The sequence below is a fragment of the Meleagris gallopavo genome, chromosome 1 (assembly GCF_000146605.3).
Source record: "Meleagris gallopavo isolate NT-WF06-2002-E0010 breed Aviagen turkey brand Nicholas breeding stock chromosome 1, Turkey_5.1, whole genome shotgun sequence".
Taxonomy (NCBI): domain Eukaryota; kingdom Metazoa; phylum Chordata; class Aves; order Galliformes; family Phasianidae; genus Meleagris; species Meleagris gallopavo.
In genome coordinates, this window is record NC_015011.2 from 78,160,967 (window position 1) to 78,177,590 (window position 16,624).

Genomic DNA, 16,624 nt, shown 5'->3' on the forward strand with positions numbered 1-16,624 from the left:
TTTTAAATATAAACTTTTTTTGTGGAAAGTATGCTTAATGTTTTATTATTTCCCCCGCCCCATTCCCCTTGTAAATACGTTTTGTTCTGTGTGACTCGGTTCGGAAATAGTTAACTGGTACTGTAATTTGCATTAAATAAAAAGTAGGTTAGCCTGGAAATGAAATTGAAAATTCCCAAGTGTGTGGTCTTTATTTCAAAGTCTTGCCCCCTTCCTTCCTCCTCCTCTCCTCCTTCTCTGCCCCTTGTTCCTCACCCCCGCACCTTTTTCCACTCCGCGAGAATAGGTGGACATGAATCTTTGTAATAATAATAAAAATAAAAATAGAAAAAAAATACATGAGAAATAAGCATGTTTTCTTAAATGAGCTGTGTTACTCCATGATACTTTTCCAAGAGGTGCCAGCTTGTCTCTGATGCCGTTTGATTTGATGGAGAGAGGAACCCTGGGACATGATATCTCAAATTGAAACCAAGCGATCTTCCTTTACTGTCCACCTATAGATACAAACTTAAGAACCTGTGTAAACTGCTGGCTTTGAATACTGCACTCATCGTTTCTTTTTTTCTTTTTCCTCATTTGGTCCCATTAGTAACGTTATTTGGTGGTGATTTGTAAAGTTTGTCAAGACCACGTCCAGTGGACCGTTCCTCCAGCAAATCAGCACGTAGCTATCTCTGAGTTGGGTTTCCGGTACTGGATAATGTGTGTATTAAACATGACATGTCTATTAGCGCAAAAGAAAAATAAATAAATAAATAAATAAAAACGAATAAAAATTCCTTTTTTTGGGCTGGCTGACCTGGCCGAATCCATTCTGTCGCTATCCTAAAGGCTAGATGCAAGGTCATGTGACTGCTGCTTCAATAAAAACAAATTTATATTGCACGGTGGCTCCTCTGGCTTTGTTCGGGGATGTGAGTGGGTGACAGCTCTGCGGCTGGGCTCGGGGTGCTCCCGATAGGTGGGCTGACACGGAGCCCCTCGGAGCGGCTGGCAGCCACCCCAGGTCTGCAGCTGGGCTCTGCCGCTGCTCCGTGGTTTGCCCTGCGCTCCAGGCTCCTGGGTGGCAGAGGATGGGGATGCAACCAAAGCACCATCCACTGTTGGCTGCAGGGTCTGGGGATGCTCTGCTCTAGCAGCTCTGGAAGCCGCCAGTTGTACTGCGTTGGAGTCACTGATTGAACTGTTTGGTGAGTTCTTATTGATTTGAATTTTGCTCTTCATCACAATCCTTGGAAATCAGGGGTAATTACCCTTGAGCACTTTCCTTTTTAAACACATGCACTGATGCCTTGTGTTTTCTCTAAGTACCTCGCTGCAAATGCCCTTCCATCAGGACCCTGTTTTAATTTGAAACTATTACCCCTTGTCCTATCACCACAGACCCTGCTAAAGAGTCCATCCCCTTTATCCCTCTCATAACCCTCTTAGGTACTGAAAGGCTGCTCTCAGGATTCCCCAGAGCCTTCTGTTCTCCAGGCTGAACAGCCCCAGCTCTCTCAGCCTGTCCTTATAGGAGAGGTGTTCCATCCCTTGGATCGTTTTTGTAGTCAGTCCTCCTCTGGACATGCTCCAACAGGTCCACATCCTGTAGTGAGGACTCCACATCTTGATGCAATATTCCGGGTGAGGTCTCACCAGCACAGAGTAGAGGGGCAGGATCACCTCCCTCAAACTGCTGGCCACACTTCTTTTGATGCAGTCCAGGATATGGTTGGCCTTCTGGGCTGCAAGGGCACATTGCTGGCTCGTGTCCAGCTCCCCATCCACCAGTATCTCCAGTTGCCTTTTGGCAGGGCTGCCTTCCATCCTTACATCCCCCAGCTTGTACTGATAAGCGTTGCCTCAACCCAGGTGCAAGACTTTGCACTTAGCTTTGTTGAACCTCATGAGTTTCTCCTGGGCCCACTGCTCATCTAGATCTCTCTGGATGGCATTCACTTAACAGTAAGCTGTGCTCAAGTCTACCCACTTGCTGATCATGACACCTTCAGATTCTTGTCAGCGCTCAACCCAACACAAAGCAGCACTGATCTGCGTGTATTACAACAGTCTGTTCCATCAGAGTGCTTGTGCCAGCCAACCGACAGCCACCTCGGGTGTAAGTACAGGTGGTGCCACGGCTGCTGACGGTGGTTTTCACCTGCAGGGAGCAATCCCATTCTGCATACCCGCATACATTCATGTCCTCCAAGCCAATGCCAGCTCCCTGGGACGAGGAAGGAGGGGGACAAACCCATCTTCCCTCACTTGCAGTGTGCCTGCCCTCTCCCTTCAGTAACCTGGCTGTGTAGTCAGGCCCTTTGCCAGGCGAGAGTGGAATATAACAGACTATTTGAAGATGTTTTCTGTATTGACCTGAACTGTACCATTAATGTTCCTCGAGATGTTGCGGTTCACAATCTTGGGACATGCAGTGGCTCCCAGCTGGGTAGTGTTTGGATTGTGCATGTCAGAGCCCTTTCCCCTTTCTAAGAGGCCTGGGATCAGGCTGGGTTGTCAATGGCAGCTGGCTCTGCAAGAAATGACAGATCTGGGACCTTTCAAGGGATGAGAAATAGTTTGCATTTGGCCAGGTGGGAGAATGATGTGGGCTGGCAGGTTCAGTTGGTGGGGGACCAACACGGTGTTTGCAAAAGGCTTTGACTACAGATGCTGGCTATTGCTGACTCGTAGAGAGGAAGGAAAAAAAAAAAAAAAAGATTTAATTCTTAGGATCAGTCTTGCAGCAGCTCAGGGAGAGAAGCAAATGCAGCTTCGTAGTGCTGACGGTAGCGGCTGCTTCTCAAATGCTGGAGAGGTGAAACAGTGAACAAGCAGATGCTGCCGAGTGGGCGTATGAGAGGGCAGCAGGGTGGGTGCTTGTCCTTTAGGAGTTACATAGGAGCATGGCTCCGTGTTGCTGCATCTGTATTCAGAGCACTGGCATTGCTCATGCTCACTGCCGGCATTGTCACCAGGAGCAACAGCACTGGGTCCGTGCTGCGCAGCTGCCATTGCTCAGCACAGTTTGCAGCACCGTGCGCTGCTGGCCTCTCCCCAAGGAAGGGGATGGATGGCCCTGTGTCCAGCACTGGCCTGAGAGTACCAGGATGGCCGTGCAGAGGGGGCTGCTGGGGAGGGTGGAAGTGAGCTCTGAGCCCCTACACAAAGGATGGAGCTCTGGCATGTGGAGATGGGCTGAGAGGAGTGGACTGGACCAGGCTGCAGGAGGTGGAGAAAAGGGAGAGGGAATGATGCTGTTGGAGCAGGAGCCAGAGAAGCCTCTCTTTCCCAATTGTGGCAGGAGCACTTCCAGGAGGCGGCTGAGTCAGTAACAGCCATGTCTGAGCCCTGCAAAGCCTTCAGTGTGCGAGGACTGTACCTGTGGTTTTATGACCCTGCAGGTGTGCGAGGGCTGAGCTGAGCCCAGCAAAGCAGCAGGCAGAGCCCAAGCACCTGTGTGAGACCAGAACAGAGAGTGCTCTCAGAGAGCAGGAGTGCAGCTGCTGTGTGATGGCTGTGCTGCTCTTAAGGGAGGCGGGAGAGACGGAGGACTGTGGGTTTGTTATCAGTTAGTGTCTGGGGAAAGGTGTGCTGCCTTCATGTTATCCCATCAATAGGCCTTTCTGCTGGTTGGAACTGCAGATTTTCTCACCCCACACTGCAAGAGCCAAGGCTGCAGGGAAGACCTGAGACCAGCTGCCTCTGAGGAGCCTGTGTTCTGTGGTCCCTCCAGGCCCGATTGGGACACAGAAGAGCTGTGAGCCACAGCCAGGCTCCTCCCAGGAGCTGCTGGAGGCAATGCAGGGCAAGTGCCATCATCCAGGTGCCTACGCTGCACTGGTGCAGCCCTGGAGGCATCAGCTGTGTTTGTTTCAGATGCAGCTCCTCCCTAGGGCTGTTCTGGTTCCTGCGAGGAGGGAATGGCACGTTCTTGTGCTATTGATTTATGAGCTCAATTCCCTCTCACTGTGCTCATTTTCTTCCTCAAAGCACATTCTGTAACCCCACGTGTGATGACTGAAAGCAGTTTCTGGAGCAGTTTCCCACAGAAACCTTGCTGTGGCATTCAGTATCCATGCAATGCAATGTCATGTGGAGAAGAGGGCTTTTCCTTGACAGCGTCCCTTAGATCACACCAAAAGCCATGGCATGTTTAGCTCAGCCTGCACACAGCACCCACATCCCCTGCTCCTGGCTGCTGTGCTGGGCTGCATCCCTGGGGAAGGCAGGGATACTGCTCCCTACATCTATTCCCACACCTGTTAGAACGCTTCTTGTCTTTGTAACCACAACAAATTGTACAACATGCCACACAGAGGATGTTTATTTCCAAGTGCAATCTCAGAAATACAGTGAATGCTTCGTTGGCTTGCTTTTCCTGTTCTCCTGTTGAGCTGCATCAAGTTTTCCATGTTTCTCTTATTACACTGGATCTTGTGATTCGTGTTATCCCTTCTTTCAACCAGGCTAAATTTGTCCAAGGTGGCCTGAGGCAAAGGAGCCAATGCCCCGCACAGCCGCTCCTCCTACACTCTGTGATTTTGTTTTCTGTTTCTACATTTGTTACCTTTGTTTCCAGAGCTTAGCTAGGAATGCCATGAGAATTTTCCCCAATCCCTAAACTCTGCCACACTCATCCTCACAGCATCCTCACCAAAACCCATCACCCATCCCTGACTCCTGCCAGACTTTGCAGCGTTACAGAGGCTGAGAGCCCTCCCTTCTTGTCTGGTGCCCCTGGTCCAGGGCTGATAGCGTGGCAACGGCATCATGGTGCGGCAGTGTTCCTCTCTCCAGTCCTCATTTACAGCTCAGTGGACTACAGGAGTACTCAATATTTTTTTTTCTGTCTCTCTTCTATCTGCCACTTGCCCCCTTCAGTCCACAGAATGGAAAAGTGAGGCAAAATGTTTCCAGAAATGCCCCGGTGGGCCTGGATTTTTGAACAACAGCTGTTTTTGAAGGAACGGAGCAATGCTCATAATTAGCTGGAGCTGGACCATGCCTGTGGCTCTACAACCCCAGCACAAAGCACAGGCAATCACGTCCAAAGAGGTTCTGGAAGTACGCAGATACCAGCCCAATGCACTGGCATTGCTGAGTAAGTTATAATTCTAGGGACGGTGAGTAAGCAAGTACTTGAGGTGTTTGGTCATGGCTGTGCCTGAGTTTGATGTTGGGATTGGTATAAAAGTACCTTTGAGACGCTAAACCCAGATAGTTTTGACAGGTGAGTGCTGGAGAGCTGGCAGCTCCCTGCTCAGATGCACCGTGCTGGCTGCTGGCATCTTGAGCCTGAGCACCTCCTGCCTGCACACCAGAATGTGCCAGCATTCTTCCTGCTTTTCCCCCAGAAATGAAGGGCAGAGTGACTCATGCTGCTCTGAGAAATAAGGTACTATCCAGAAGTGGTCTCCATCAGGATGAGAAAAAACACAAAGAGGTCCAGCTCTGGTTGTTAGTGACAGAGGCTGCCTGGATGGCAGAAGCCACTCGCTGAGGCCAAGCACCTTTCCTAAGTGCATGACATGAAAAGATGGTGCAAGGTCTGCCACCATTAGTAGCTCATCAAAGGGGGGTTGCATTCAACTACAATGCCAATTAGTGGTGCTGTTGATACAACAACCTGCTCTCTGCTTTACTCCATTAAGGCAAGCAGTGGGATGTGCTTGAGAAAAGCTGTGTGCGGTGGCTCACCTCAATACATCCCACTGCTGGAATATTTTGTCATTCAATGTTATTGATACAAGGAAGCATCAAAAGCTCAGGTGCAGATCACTGTTGGCCTGCACCAGGAATACAAATACGAATATCAAAAGTGGTCTCTCACTCAAGCTCTCTAATAATTAGAATAATCAGAAGAGAAAAATTAGCTAATGAGGTTCAGCAGTAGATGGGTAGAAGAGTTGGACTGGGACTGTCACAATATTGTTTGGTTCCAGGACAGCATAGCTGATGGGTAGCTGAAGGGGCAAATAATGAATTTTGCATTCTGGACGCCTTGGAAAAAGTAAATGTAATGTGCTTCTATCTTCTTCCCTATGTTCTGAGCTCAGATCAATGAGGGGAAGGGAAACTCACCGTGTTCATATCTCTAGGAGGCTGTGCCATCCTTGTCTGGTCCATCAGCAGGGCTCACTGTTGGCTCCTGTGGGCTCTCTTCGTGCAAAGGTTGACACACATCCTGTGCAACTGGGGCAGAGTGAGAGCTCTCAGCCACAGTCTGTCCACTGGTTGTCCTGCCCATAGCAGTGCTGGCTGTCTCAACAGGAGGAGCTCCCCTCATCTTGCTGGCAGACATCTCCTGGCGTAGTGCTGGATCAGCCAATAACTCTTCCACGCTCCGATGGATGATCTGATGAGCAGCATAGATGTGTTTTCTTTGGGATTGCTTCACTGCAAAGGAAAAGAGGTAAGAAAGGCTTTTCCTTGAGAACATGCAGCACAGGGTTCTCTGTGGGGGAGGTGAGAGAGGCAGCTCTTAGCCTTTCTGGAGCTCTGGAAAAGCCAATCTCAGGAAAAACATCACACCCCAATAACTTTGGTGAAAGTGTTCTACTGCCACCTAATAGCAGCACCCAACTGTGCATTTCACTTGGAAGATGAGCTCCCCCTGCCAGTGGAAAGCACAGCCCGTGTCATCCTTTCCAGCTTAGGGCACAACTGCACAGGTTAGCAGGCTTTAAATTAGCTTCTCCTTCAGTACCTGTTAATTGTAGCAGGTTTCTAGAGGAGCAGAGCTGAAACCTGCTCTTTATGTTAAGATTATGCCTACACTGAGAAAGAGTTCAAAGAAAGACCTGGAGACAGTACAGATTCATTAAGCCACCCATCCTATCATCTCCCTTTTGCTGCTGTAGAATTGTTCTTTACTGAGATACATGGTTTTCAAGCAATCTCATTTGTACATATTTCCAGCCCACCTCTTGGGAAGTAATTACCCAAGCTAAATCACTGACCCTACAACTCATCTCTCTTTGCTATTCTTTGTTCTATCTTTCTGTCTCTAGACTTATGACACTGATAAACAATCACAAGGAATGAAATACTGTGTGCTTGTAGGAGGGCGAGGGAATGTTCCAGCAGTGAGAGGTGGTTGCCATCATGTTGCTTCCCTGCAGAAGCCCAAGACTTCTTGTTTCGGTCTGTTGCCGTTCAGACAGCCCTCATTGCTCAGCATTACTAACCCAGCCTGCTTATGTTCATCCATATTCCAGGTCCATTTTGCTGACAGCAAATACAACGGATCTAGCCTGGGTTCGGTAAGCAAACCTTTACCAGCCAGCTCTCAATTCCCAGGAGAGCTTCGTCTGTCCAAGGCACTTTGGCTTCAGGCTTCAGTTGCACGTGCATGAATTGCATGTAGTATATTGGGAGTACTCTCCCAGTGTCACTGCAGTCCCTTCCTCCATCTACAAGGAGGGTTAAAAACTGGTGGCTGAGTTTTCTCCTTTTAAAAGCACTTTTTTCACATGAGAACAGTGACCTTCAGTGAGGGACGGTTCAGAAGTGATGTGCAGAGGTGTCTCAGGATGAGCCAGCTCTGGAAAATTCCTGCTTTTATGCATAGGAAGGGGAGAGAAAGAGGGCAAGAAGAGGAGAAGAGTCTACTTAATGGCAAAATAGAGATGCTTAAGAGAAAGCTGAAGGATAGGCACAGTCTGAATTTGGAAGTCCTCAGATCTTTGTTATACAAATAGACTCACTCCTCTGGCAGGCCACACAACTGTGCTCTCAGATTTGCTCCCTGATAGTTTCAAGGAATGTGTGTGCTCAGGAATGTGCTGGGTCAATAAAACAGTTTCATAATGAATAAGCTGGCTCACAATGGGAAAAGCTTTAAAAGCTTCCACAGAAATGCAATATACCAATGTGCTCTTGAGATCTAACATTGCTCTTTGATAATATTTCCTTTGGATTCACAAGGAATAGTCACTGATTTCTGCTTCCCTGAAGGTCTCACTGTGAAGGAGGTCTATGGCAGAGCCTATTCATCAAAGCACACATTTGGTATTGAATCTCTTGCGAATGCTTCCGTCACAAGAATACTGTGCCAAACTTTGCCTGACTACGTTTGAAGGAGCTCTTGTACTTTATCACCTGTTGCTCTAGCTCTTCTTCCAGCCTCCATTTTTCCTGGGTCTAGATCTTCCTTCCAGGCAGTTTGACTGTATGTGAGACAGTGGGTCCTTTGACGATTTTTTTTTTTAAGTTCTGCTTCGTGGAAGCACTTCTGAGATGCTTTATACATTAGCTACTGTTGCATTTAAACACAGTCTGTATTTTCCTTAGTGATCGTACCTTGGTATACCCAGAATCCTAAGCCATGTTCAGGTCTTCTCTTTCTATTCTCCTTTCTGACACAGGCTAATCTGTGTGTACTATTACCTATGCTGCAGGCTTACTGACTACAATTACATCATCCTGCTTTGGGAGGAGTGCAGAAGCAAGGCTAGGGAGAAGGGAGCTGATTTAAGCTTACACAGAACTGTCAGCTGCTGAACAGATGCTGTTGTTGTGACAAAAACGCAAACCAGGAATAAAGAGGTTTGCACAATTCCTAGATCATAAAGCATATTTGGAAGGCTTGTGTTTTCATTAAAAAAAAAAATAGAATAAAGTAAAAGTGCCTTTGTTTTCAAGGTAGAGAAGTATAATGAGGCAATTCAGACTCAGCAGTGATGCAAGTGCTCTTTGTAAGTTATATCTTCTTTATATGGATGACTGGTTTAGTCACCAACCATCTGAGCATGCTAGCCAGTGGAAAACTCTGAGTTAAAAACAACATTTATTCATGACCATCAAGGCAATGCATGGGTTTCTGGCGTCTTCCCCTCTGTATTTTGAGATATACTCTTCCATTTTGACTAAACAGAAATACCTTTTAACACAGCAAGACTATCTCCTTAAAGCATGGTGTCACTACAGTCAACCTTAAAACCTTATTTGTGGTTTTAGTTTTTAACTGATTGTGAATAAAAACCATCGGAAAGGATATAATATTCCTTTCAGATACAGCCCATGTTTAAGTAATCTGCTTGTTAAAGACTTCCAGATTTTACAAATTGCCACATAACAGACAACTCACAACCATGCTGCTTAAAGATTTTTTTTCTGTTTGTTTCTGGATGTACAGTGCTATTTCTTTTTTCCACTTCTACAGTTACATGTCGCAGTCACACTAAATTGCATCAGATCTAACTCAGGCCATCAAGATCATGAGAAATTGGTGAAAAGGGACCAGAGGGCTCAACTTTCTACCTGCACAGTGCAGAAGAGGCATCTCGGAGAACTGAGACACCTCCTGGCACTGCATTTTTTCCTTTTGATGAGCAAGAGTAAGGATGGTGAAGCAGTTCAAAAAGAGCATAAAACGTGGCTCCTCACCTTTTTCTCTGATAGACATTTTCTCAATCTCTGGTATCAGGAAAGCGTAAACCAGCTCTGCTACAATCTCTTCTGACTGTAGGTGAGTACGACTACAGAACAGATGCAGAAAGTAATATTAGTATTTCATTTTTCTTTCCAGATTACCTCTGCAAGCACACAATTATTATCACTGTTTTCAAGTGAGTCATGGCAGTAATCATCAGCTCAGTGTATTTATCCAAAAAAACTGATGCAGTGCCGTGACAGTGTGCCTATTGCCCTCTGCACCGCCAATGTCTTCAACAAGGTAAAGGAGCTTTTCTGGGAGAAGATCACCCAGGACTCACAGAATCACAGGATGGCCAGGGTTGGAAGGGACCTCAAGGATCATGAATCTCCAACCCCCCTGCCACATGCATGCACTTCTCATCCCCAGAGGTATTTAGGAGCACAGCCCTGAATGATGACAAACCCACACACATAGCTCCAAGGAATTGAGTCTTTCACAATTTAGTTTTTGGCCCTTTGCTGAGTTTGCTGAATTCTTCCCTTTTGTGACTTTGCACCGGTCCCCATGCTCTTTACCATGCCAGTGTTCAATGGGTTCCCAACTGGCCCAAGGGCTGCATGCATTATCTACACTTCATTCTCCCCAAGGATTTTGACATTCTGGTCGTATTCATCTAGTTACAAAATAGACGGCTGCTGTACCATAGGGGAGTCACTGTGTCATTGGGATTTTTATGGCTCGGATCCAAAGAAAGGGCATAGAAACTGAATTAGAGCTTTGGCAGGTCCTGAAAAGTATTCATTCTTGATGCCCCAGCCAAACACAAGACCATGGTGTTCTCAACAAGTTACTCTACCCAAAGCACTATCAATATGACCGAGCCCATGGAAACTGGCACTTTCTAAAAGAACAGCTACCTCAGAAGGAGAGATTTCTGTAAAGCTGTATCTTTAGCATCTCTTTCAAACCGATTTTCTGTAATACTGTAAATAAATGAAAAGACCAGCATGAATGGGCATTGCTTTAGGCAGTTCCCAGATTCACTTAAAGTTCAGTCCCAGCATCGCATTGGCATGCAGAAGTCTAAAAAGGGTGATTCACAGATCCCACAAGTGATTTCCAAAGGGAATCTGGCACATGCTGCATAAAAATAAAGCTCTGATGAATTTGTATGCACGTACCAGACAGTAACAGTGTGGTTGCCATCCAGCAGTCACACTATTGAGGTGGTCATGAACAGTACTGCTCTAGCCTTCCTTTCTCTTAGACCGTACATGTAACCCCAGATGCAGGCAGCTAGGCAGGTTCTAAACTGCTGTCAGTGACCTCCAATGTGCTTTTTAAGAACACACCTTCTTTCCAGTTCATAAGCAATGTCATTGATTTCTACAGCCATTCTCTGAACTTCTTCCCTTGCTTGCTCTTCAGCTGTGTTCTCCATGCTACTTAAGATAATGTCTTCCAGGTAGGAGTCAACAGTGCTCTGGTGCACTTTCACCACCTGGAACAGAGTACCAAGGTGTTGCTCTTACTGCCCGTTGCCTCGCTAAGAGAATGGAACCAGATTTCCAGAGAAACAAAATCAATGGATTTTCACCAGTCGCTCTCAATTTCAGGCAGGCCAGCCTGAGGTTTGGATTCAAAGGCCCTTGCTGGGAAGAATAACTTGAGTAAAAGATTCTTCTCTAGTAACTCCATCTGAGAACAGACAGAAACAAGTACAGGAAAGAACCAGCAAAACTTATCACCAGATACATTTCTGCAGCAGGTTACTATGAATCCAACAGCAGTTGTCTCTTCAGTTCTCATGGGCTCCTGAACAGCTGCTACGTAACAAATACCAGTGTTGGCTTCAGTAAATTAATCAGCTTTCATTCAAGCAAATCCTGGAGGAGAAGCTTCCAGTGAGCCAGACAAAGATACATGAAATAACAAGGTAAAATTATTGGTTTCCTTACAATGGATGTAGAGCAAAGATTCTAGAAATGGGGCTTTTCCCTCTGCTAGTCTGAAGGGCCTAAACTAATTGCATTTTGACCTTCCTTGCTTGCCACTTAGAGAACTGGAAAAGAGAAAAAGCTAAAATTAGAAGAAAAACAATGCTAATTTCAGACTCTCCTGGTATTAATTTCCTCCCATCAAGTTTGAAAATTATTGGTTTAGACAATTAGGCTCCCACTCATTTGTTTCAACTGCTTCATGCAGTCAGGAGCTAGGGAATAGGAACAGGACTGCATTCTAGTTATGGAATAGGATAATCTCAGGACTAATTTCTGGACTTCACAGTTACGTTATTCGTTATTGTTTCAAAACAATCTTATCTTATCCCTTGTTATCACAGTCTACTTTTGGGGACAAAATCATTCGAAAATCCTGCCTAAAGGCATCTTTCCTGGGAGAGCCCATAGCAGTTCTGCTGGACAGACCGAGTTCTGACAAAACATTAATCCCAAAGATGATGTAGGTTCATCTGTTTTCTAGAAGTGTTTGTGGAACTTTGGAAACTTACATCCACTCAAGGCACGTAACTGAATGCTCGACAGATCTGTCTGTAGAGGCACTCAGATCATCCTTAACTGAGTGCAGATGATGCACTCATTCTAAGATGCAATCACCTGCTCTTCACTAAGCCTTTCCCCTAACCACCACCTTGGTGAAATCTGAAGCACTTCCCTTCCACCTAGACCTTCCCACAAGCTGCCCACAGTTCCACCAATCTCCTTCTCTTGCCTGTCTGAAAATCTCATCTTCTTCCTGCCGCTGCCTCTCTTCCACCTGTCGGCGCCCACTCTCCTCTGCTTCTCTCATCCGCCTGGTTCTCTCAGCCAGCATGACAAAAGCGTGGATCCTCCGCTCTTCTTGCAACCTCAGCAGTTCTTTGGACAGGAAATCAAACATGTTTGCCAGTGCCCTTCCTTCTTCCCTGGCCAAGTGGCTTTCCATTGATGACAGCTTTAAAAAAATATGCAAAGAATTGTGTTACAAGCCTCAGGAATGTCCCTCTGAGTCTCAGGACTACCACAGGCATGTGAAACAGCTCTACAGCATCCCCTCACATTGACCGTGGGGAGCTCTGCATTCTTGTTTCACATGCACAGACCTGGATTCCACATCAGGTAATGTTCCTGTATACTGGCCCCGATGGTACAAAGAGGTAAAAAGATGGTAAAAATAGCCACCAGGGGGATGGTCCTGGTCCTGTTACACTGTGACAAGCAGTTCCTTCGTTTAGGTGAGTGGGAGGAAATAAAACACTAGATGCACTGTATTCCAGCTATTCTGAACCGGTTTTTTTTGTCTATGAGTATAATCAGAACAGACACTGGGGCCTTCTCTCTGCTACTGGGAAACTGCTCCAATTCCCAGTCTGAGAAAAGGAAGATTAAAAAAAACAAGTGACAATGAAATGGTTGCTTTGCATACCCTTCATCTTTCTGCACTAAGCTCAGCTAGAAAAAATAGGATCAAAATATGCAAAGACAGCTTTTAACATCTGGAAAGTAAAGCCTCAATTCTTACAAACAGGGAGCTTGAGTCAAAGTTTAGGAAGCTGTACAATTTTGAGTACAGCCACATTTCTGTGCTATTTTGAGGACTTGTCATGTCTGTTGCAGTTCAAAGCTGTCTGAAGGAAATGGTTCCTTTTTGGTTGGACATTCACCATGTGAGCAAAGTGCAGAGGTGGTACAGGAATCAAGAGGTTTAGGTATTGAGTTATTCCCTAAAACTGTATAAGTACTAGACACTATCAAATTCAAATCAACAGCGATTATACTCATTTTGCAGAAGTGCTCATGAAAACTCAAAATCCAGGCAATGGAAAATCAGAAAGTCTCTGACAGAGCTGAGACCAGAGTTCAGGTGTTTGGCACCACAGTGCCGCTCATGAGTTGCTTTATGGATCTGGTATGTGTGACTGCATTTCAGAAAGTGACAAGATATATGGTAAGTACATTATCTCCAGCATGGAATATGAAGCCACAGTCTTAGGCAGGAAAGAATGCCTGGAGCTGGCTGGTATGCTGTGTCTCTGTTGGAATAAACAGGCAATAACAGAGAAAACTTGAATGTAAAACTCAAAGCATACTGGAGGTGAAATATGCCAGACAAGTAGAAATAAATCATCTTTCTTATATTGCTGTGGCGTTTGCTCATGCAGTTTTTAAAAGAAAGTGGGATTGTCAGCGTTGCACCTAGAAGTGACAGTGCTCAGCCCATAGGGGTTTAGGATGGAGGACAGCAATGCTGTAACTGCACCATCCCTCAGGGATGAGTATCAAGGAGCTAACAAGTTTCTTTCTTTTTACTGCTCAAGGTGCTGTGTTTAAAACCTACATGAAATGAGGGAGAGCAACACAGGAACAAACCTGTCTTAGGATTTTGCTGTACCTCAAGTTTAAAATTTTCATCTTTGACAATTTTATCTGGAATTTCAGTCTTTCTTCTATAGAAAACATTTCTTAAAAAAATGCCTTTTTCTATATCAGGGAAGTTAAAAACCTGAAAAAATTGTGACCAGCTAGAACTAAGGGGCTATGAATCATCAGTGACTTTCCAAAATAGGCATACACTTACAAAACTATTGCACATGCATTCCAGAGTTTTAAAGTTCTAAATATTTAAAGACTTGAGCCTTGGACTGTGTGCCTTCAGAGACTTAGTTAAAAGAGGGGAAACAACAAAAAAGAAGAAAAAAAAAGGCAAGTGCAGAGGAGGTAAGTGCCAGCAGAGGGGGATAGTGGCTCTCCCAAAAGGAAATTCTGAGACCAGAGGTCAGCATCTTTACCATTTGCTCTCTCTCTTCTGAACGTCATTATGTCTGAACAGCTTTCTCCTTCTTCTTACCCAGGCCTCCAGGGACAGAGCAAAAAGCTTTCATTTTTTATTAATTTCTCATTAGATGAATTCTGTATTCTATGATTTATACTCAGGCTCCCTGTATATTAGGGAGCATCTAAAAATCATAAACAGCAAAACACAGTCACCTAAATCATTTTCTGTTGGGATCTGAAGGGAAACTTCGCTGCTGCCCACCTAGCAAGATGCAGTAACTTGACTTCATCCCTGCCATGCCAGTGGCTAGTGGATGCTGTTAGCATAATATGCAAACCGTAGTATTGTCTCACAGTTGGTCAGTAAAACACCAGGAGAGTGGTAAAAACTATGCACAAACACCTGCAGAATTGTGGGAGTGACTCAGTATCTGAGATGGACAGAATTTCTTTATGATCTCTTCCAGTCTAAGATTAACTGTGCTCTGGAAGGCCATGGCCATGCAAGGAAATAGGATGAGAATTTGTGTTCTCAGCACTCCCTAGGTTCTTGGTAGGGAATGGGGCCTAGAATTTTTCTCTTCTCTGGAACAGTGGCAACAGCAATACGACATCACTGCTAAATTCCTAGAAGGCTCAATCCCTCCAAGATTTACAAAATAAATCCACTGATACCTCGTGCCTGAAGAGGAGCCTGAGGGAGTGCCAAGCTAGAAAAGGAACTAGAAAATGTCACAGTAAAAACATGCATTCAATAAAAGGCATCTGACAGGTGCAAGTGACTAGCAGATATTGTGATGCCAGGTCACAGTAACAGTCAAAGAGACAGAAACGTGGGTAAAATGAGGTTCATTTGAAGGTGCAGTTTGTTCAGAGCCACAGGATTATAAATAAGCAAGTAACAGCTTGGGTCGCAGCTGTGGTCAGGGTGCCTCAGACTGCTCTTGATACTGTGCAGGCTCTGGGGAATCTCAAAAATGTTAAAAGCCCCACAGATTTGAGTTATTTGGGGTACTTGCTGTGCTGTGGATAATAGAAAACAAATAAGTGAGAGTGCTGATGCTGCTGCAAGCACAGTGCCCTGCTAGAGGAGTGTGGTGAGTCAACCTCTCCATCTTCATAGGTATACCTTGTGCATTTTCAAGTCATGCTGCTGCTGTAAGGCCCGGGTCATTTTCTCCTGGACTTTCAGAAGCAGCTGTCCATTCTCTTGAAGTGCGTGAGTGGTGCGCAGCTCTTGGATCAGTTCCAGCCTCTTCTCCTTCTCTTCAAACATCTTTCAGATAAAGTTAGACAAACAAGCATATTAAACAGAGAATATATTCAACGTGTTCTGCAGAGCAGAGCACACACATTTTTCTCCATTAATAGGACAGAATAGCTTAGTTGGAAGGGACCTACAAAGATCTGTGAGTCCAAGCGGCTGACCACTTCAAGGCTAACCAAAAGTTAAAGCATATTACTGAGGGCATTTATCCAAGTGTCTTAAGCACTGACAGGCATGGGTCACCAGCTCTATCTCTAAGAAGTCTGTTCTAGTGTTTGTCCACCCTCAAGGTACAGAAATTTTTGCAGATATCCAGTATGAACCTCACCTGGCACAGCTTTGTGTCGTTCTTGTGTGTTCTTGTGTGCCTGGGATCTTGGCATAATCAAGGCAAAATGTACTCATAATCCAGATCTAGTCTAGAATTTGCCATTTGAGTAATTCTGTTATGAAGCATCTAATTAAACAGCTGAATGCATGGCAGGGAGACACAAACAGATAGGAACCTAAATGTTCCTGTAAAAAATACGGGATGGAGGGCAAAGACTTGAAGGATATCAGAGGCCATACAGGAGGATATGCTGCATAATATCCTCATTACCCTAGATTAGTTCTGAGAAAGAAAGACTGCAAACACCTCCAATCATTCCCACTGTCATTCTGAAGAGAGACATAAACCAAGACACACAAAATACCTTGTTCTGAATAGCCCTGCCTCGGAGCAATTTCTGCAAGCAGATCACTGCCAGTTCTCTTTCCTCTTCCTCCTGACAAAACCAAACAAATATCCACACAATAACTGACAATTTATTTAGAGGCTGAGATTTCTATGGAGTATCCACTAACTATCAAAAAGTCAAATTAATACCAATTTCTCAATTGTTTGTGAACACTTTTCTTCTAATGAAAGGTAATATGAGTCAGAATAATACATACCTACATGTTTTATAAGAGGTGGGGGAGCAAGACAACATAATGAGATTTTATCTGAGATTTTAGAGGGTCTCTAGAGAGAAGTACCTAATACTAAGATACTGATGGAGAAAATGACTGTACGTGTTAGAAGTATGACTTATCGCTTGACTGAGTTGGCAAAATGACAATGAGCAACACAAAAAGACACTAACGGGATAGAAGAGTTATTTAAGGAGCTGCAAGAGAGCTGTTAACTATAAATAAAGGGATTAAAAAGCAACATATCCTTTTTTTTTTTTTTTT

The 16,624-nt window shown here is 45.1% G+C and overlaps 1 protein-coding gene across 3 annotated transcripts in view; it reads right to left on the bottom strand.

The window, feature by feature from the left end:
* Positions 1–3,803: 3,803 nt before the first annotated feature.
* The window catches only part of MAATS1 (MYCBP associated and testis expressed 1), a 36,820-nt gene continuing 23,999 nt past the window's right edge, over positions 3,804–16,624 (bottom strand). The window contains exons 11-16 of one of the 3 annotated variants that reach the window (XM_019618565.2): positions 16,102–16,173; positions 15,269–15,415; positions 12,098–12,319; positions 10,720–10,868; positions 9,376–9,467; positions 3,804–6,384 (exon numbers count right to left, since the gene is read on the bottom strand). In XM_019618565.2, the coding sequence (XP_019474110.1) occupies positions 6,083–6,384; positions 9,376–9,467; positions 10,720–10,868; positions 12,098–12,319; positions 15,269–15,415; positions 16,102–16,173 (984 nt within the window). In that variant the 3' untranslated portion in view covers positions 3,804–6,082. The remainder of the gene's footprint in view (positions 6,385–9,375; positions 9,468–10,719; positions 10,869–12,097; positions 12,320–15,268; positions 15,416–16,101; positions 16,174–16,624) is intronic. The other 2 variants (XM_019618561.2, XM_010719052.3) reach the window with 2 other exon arrangements.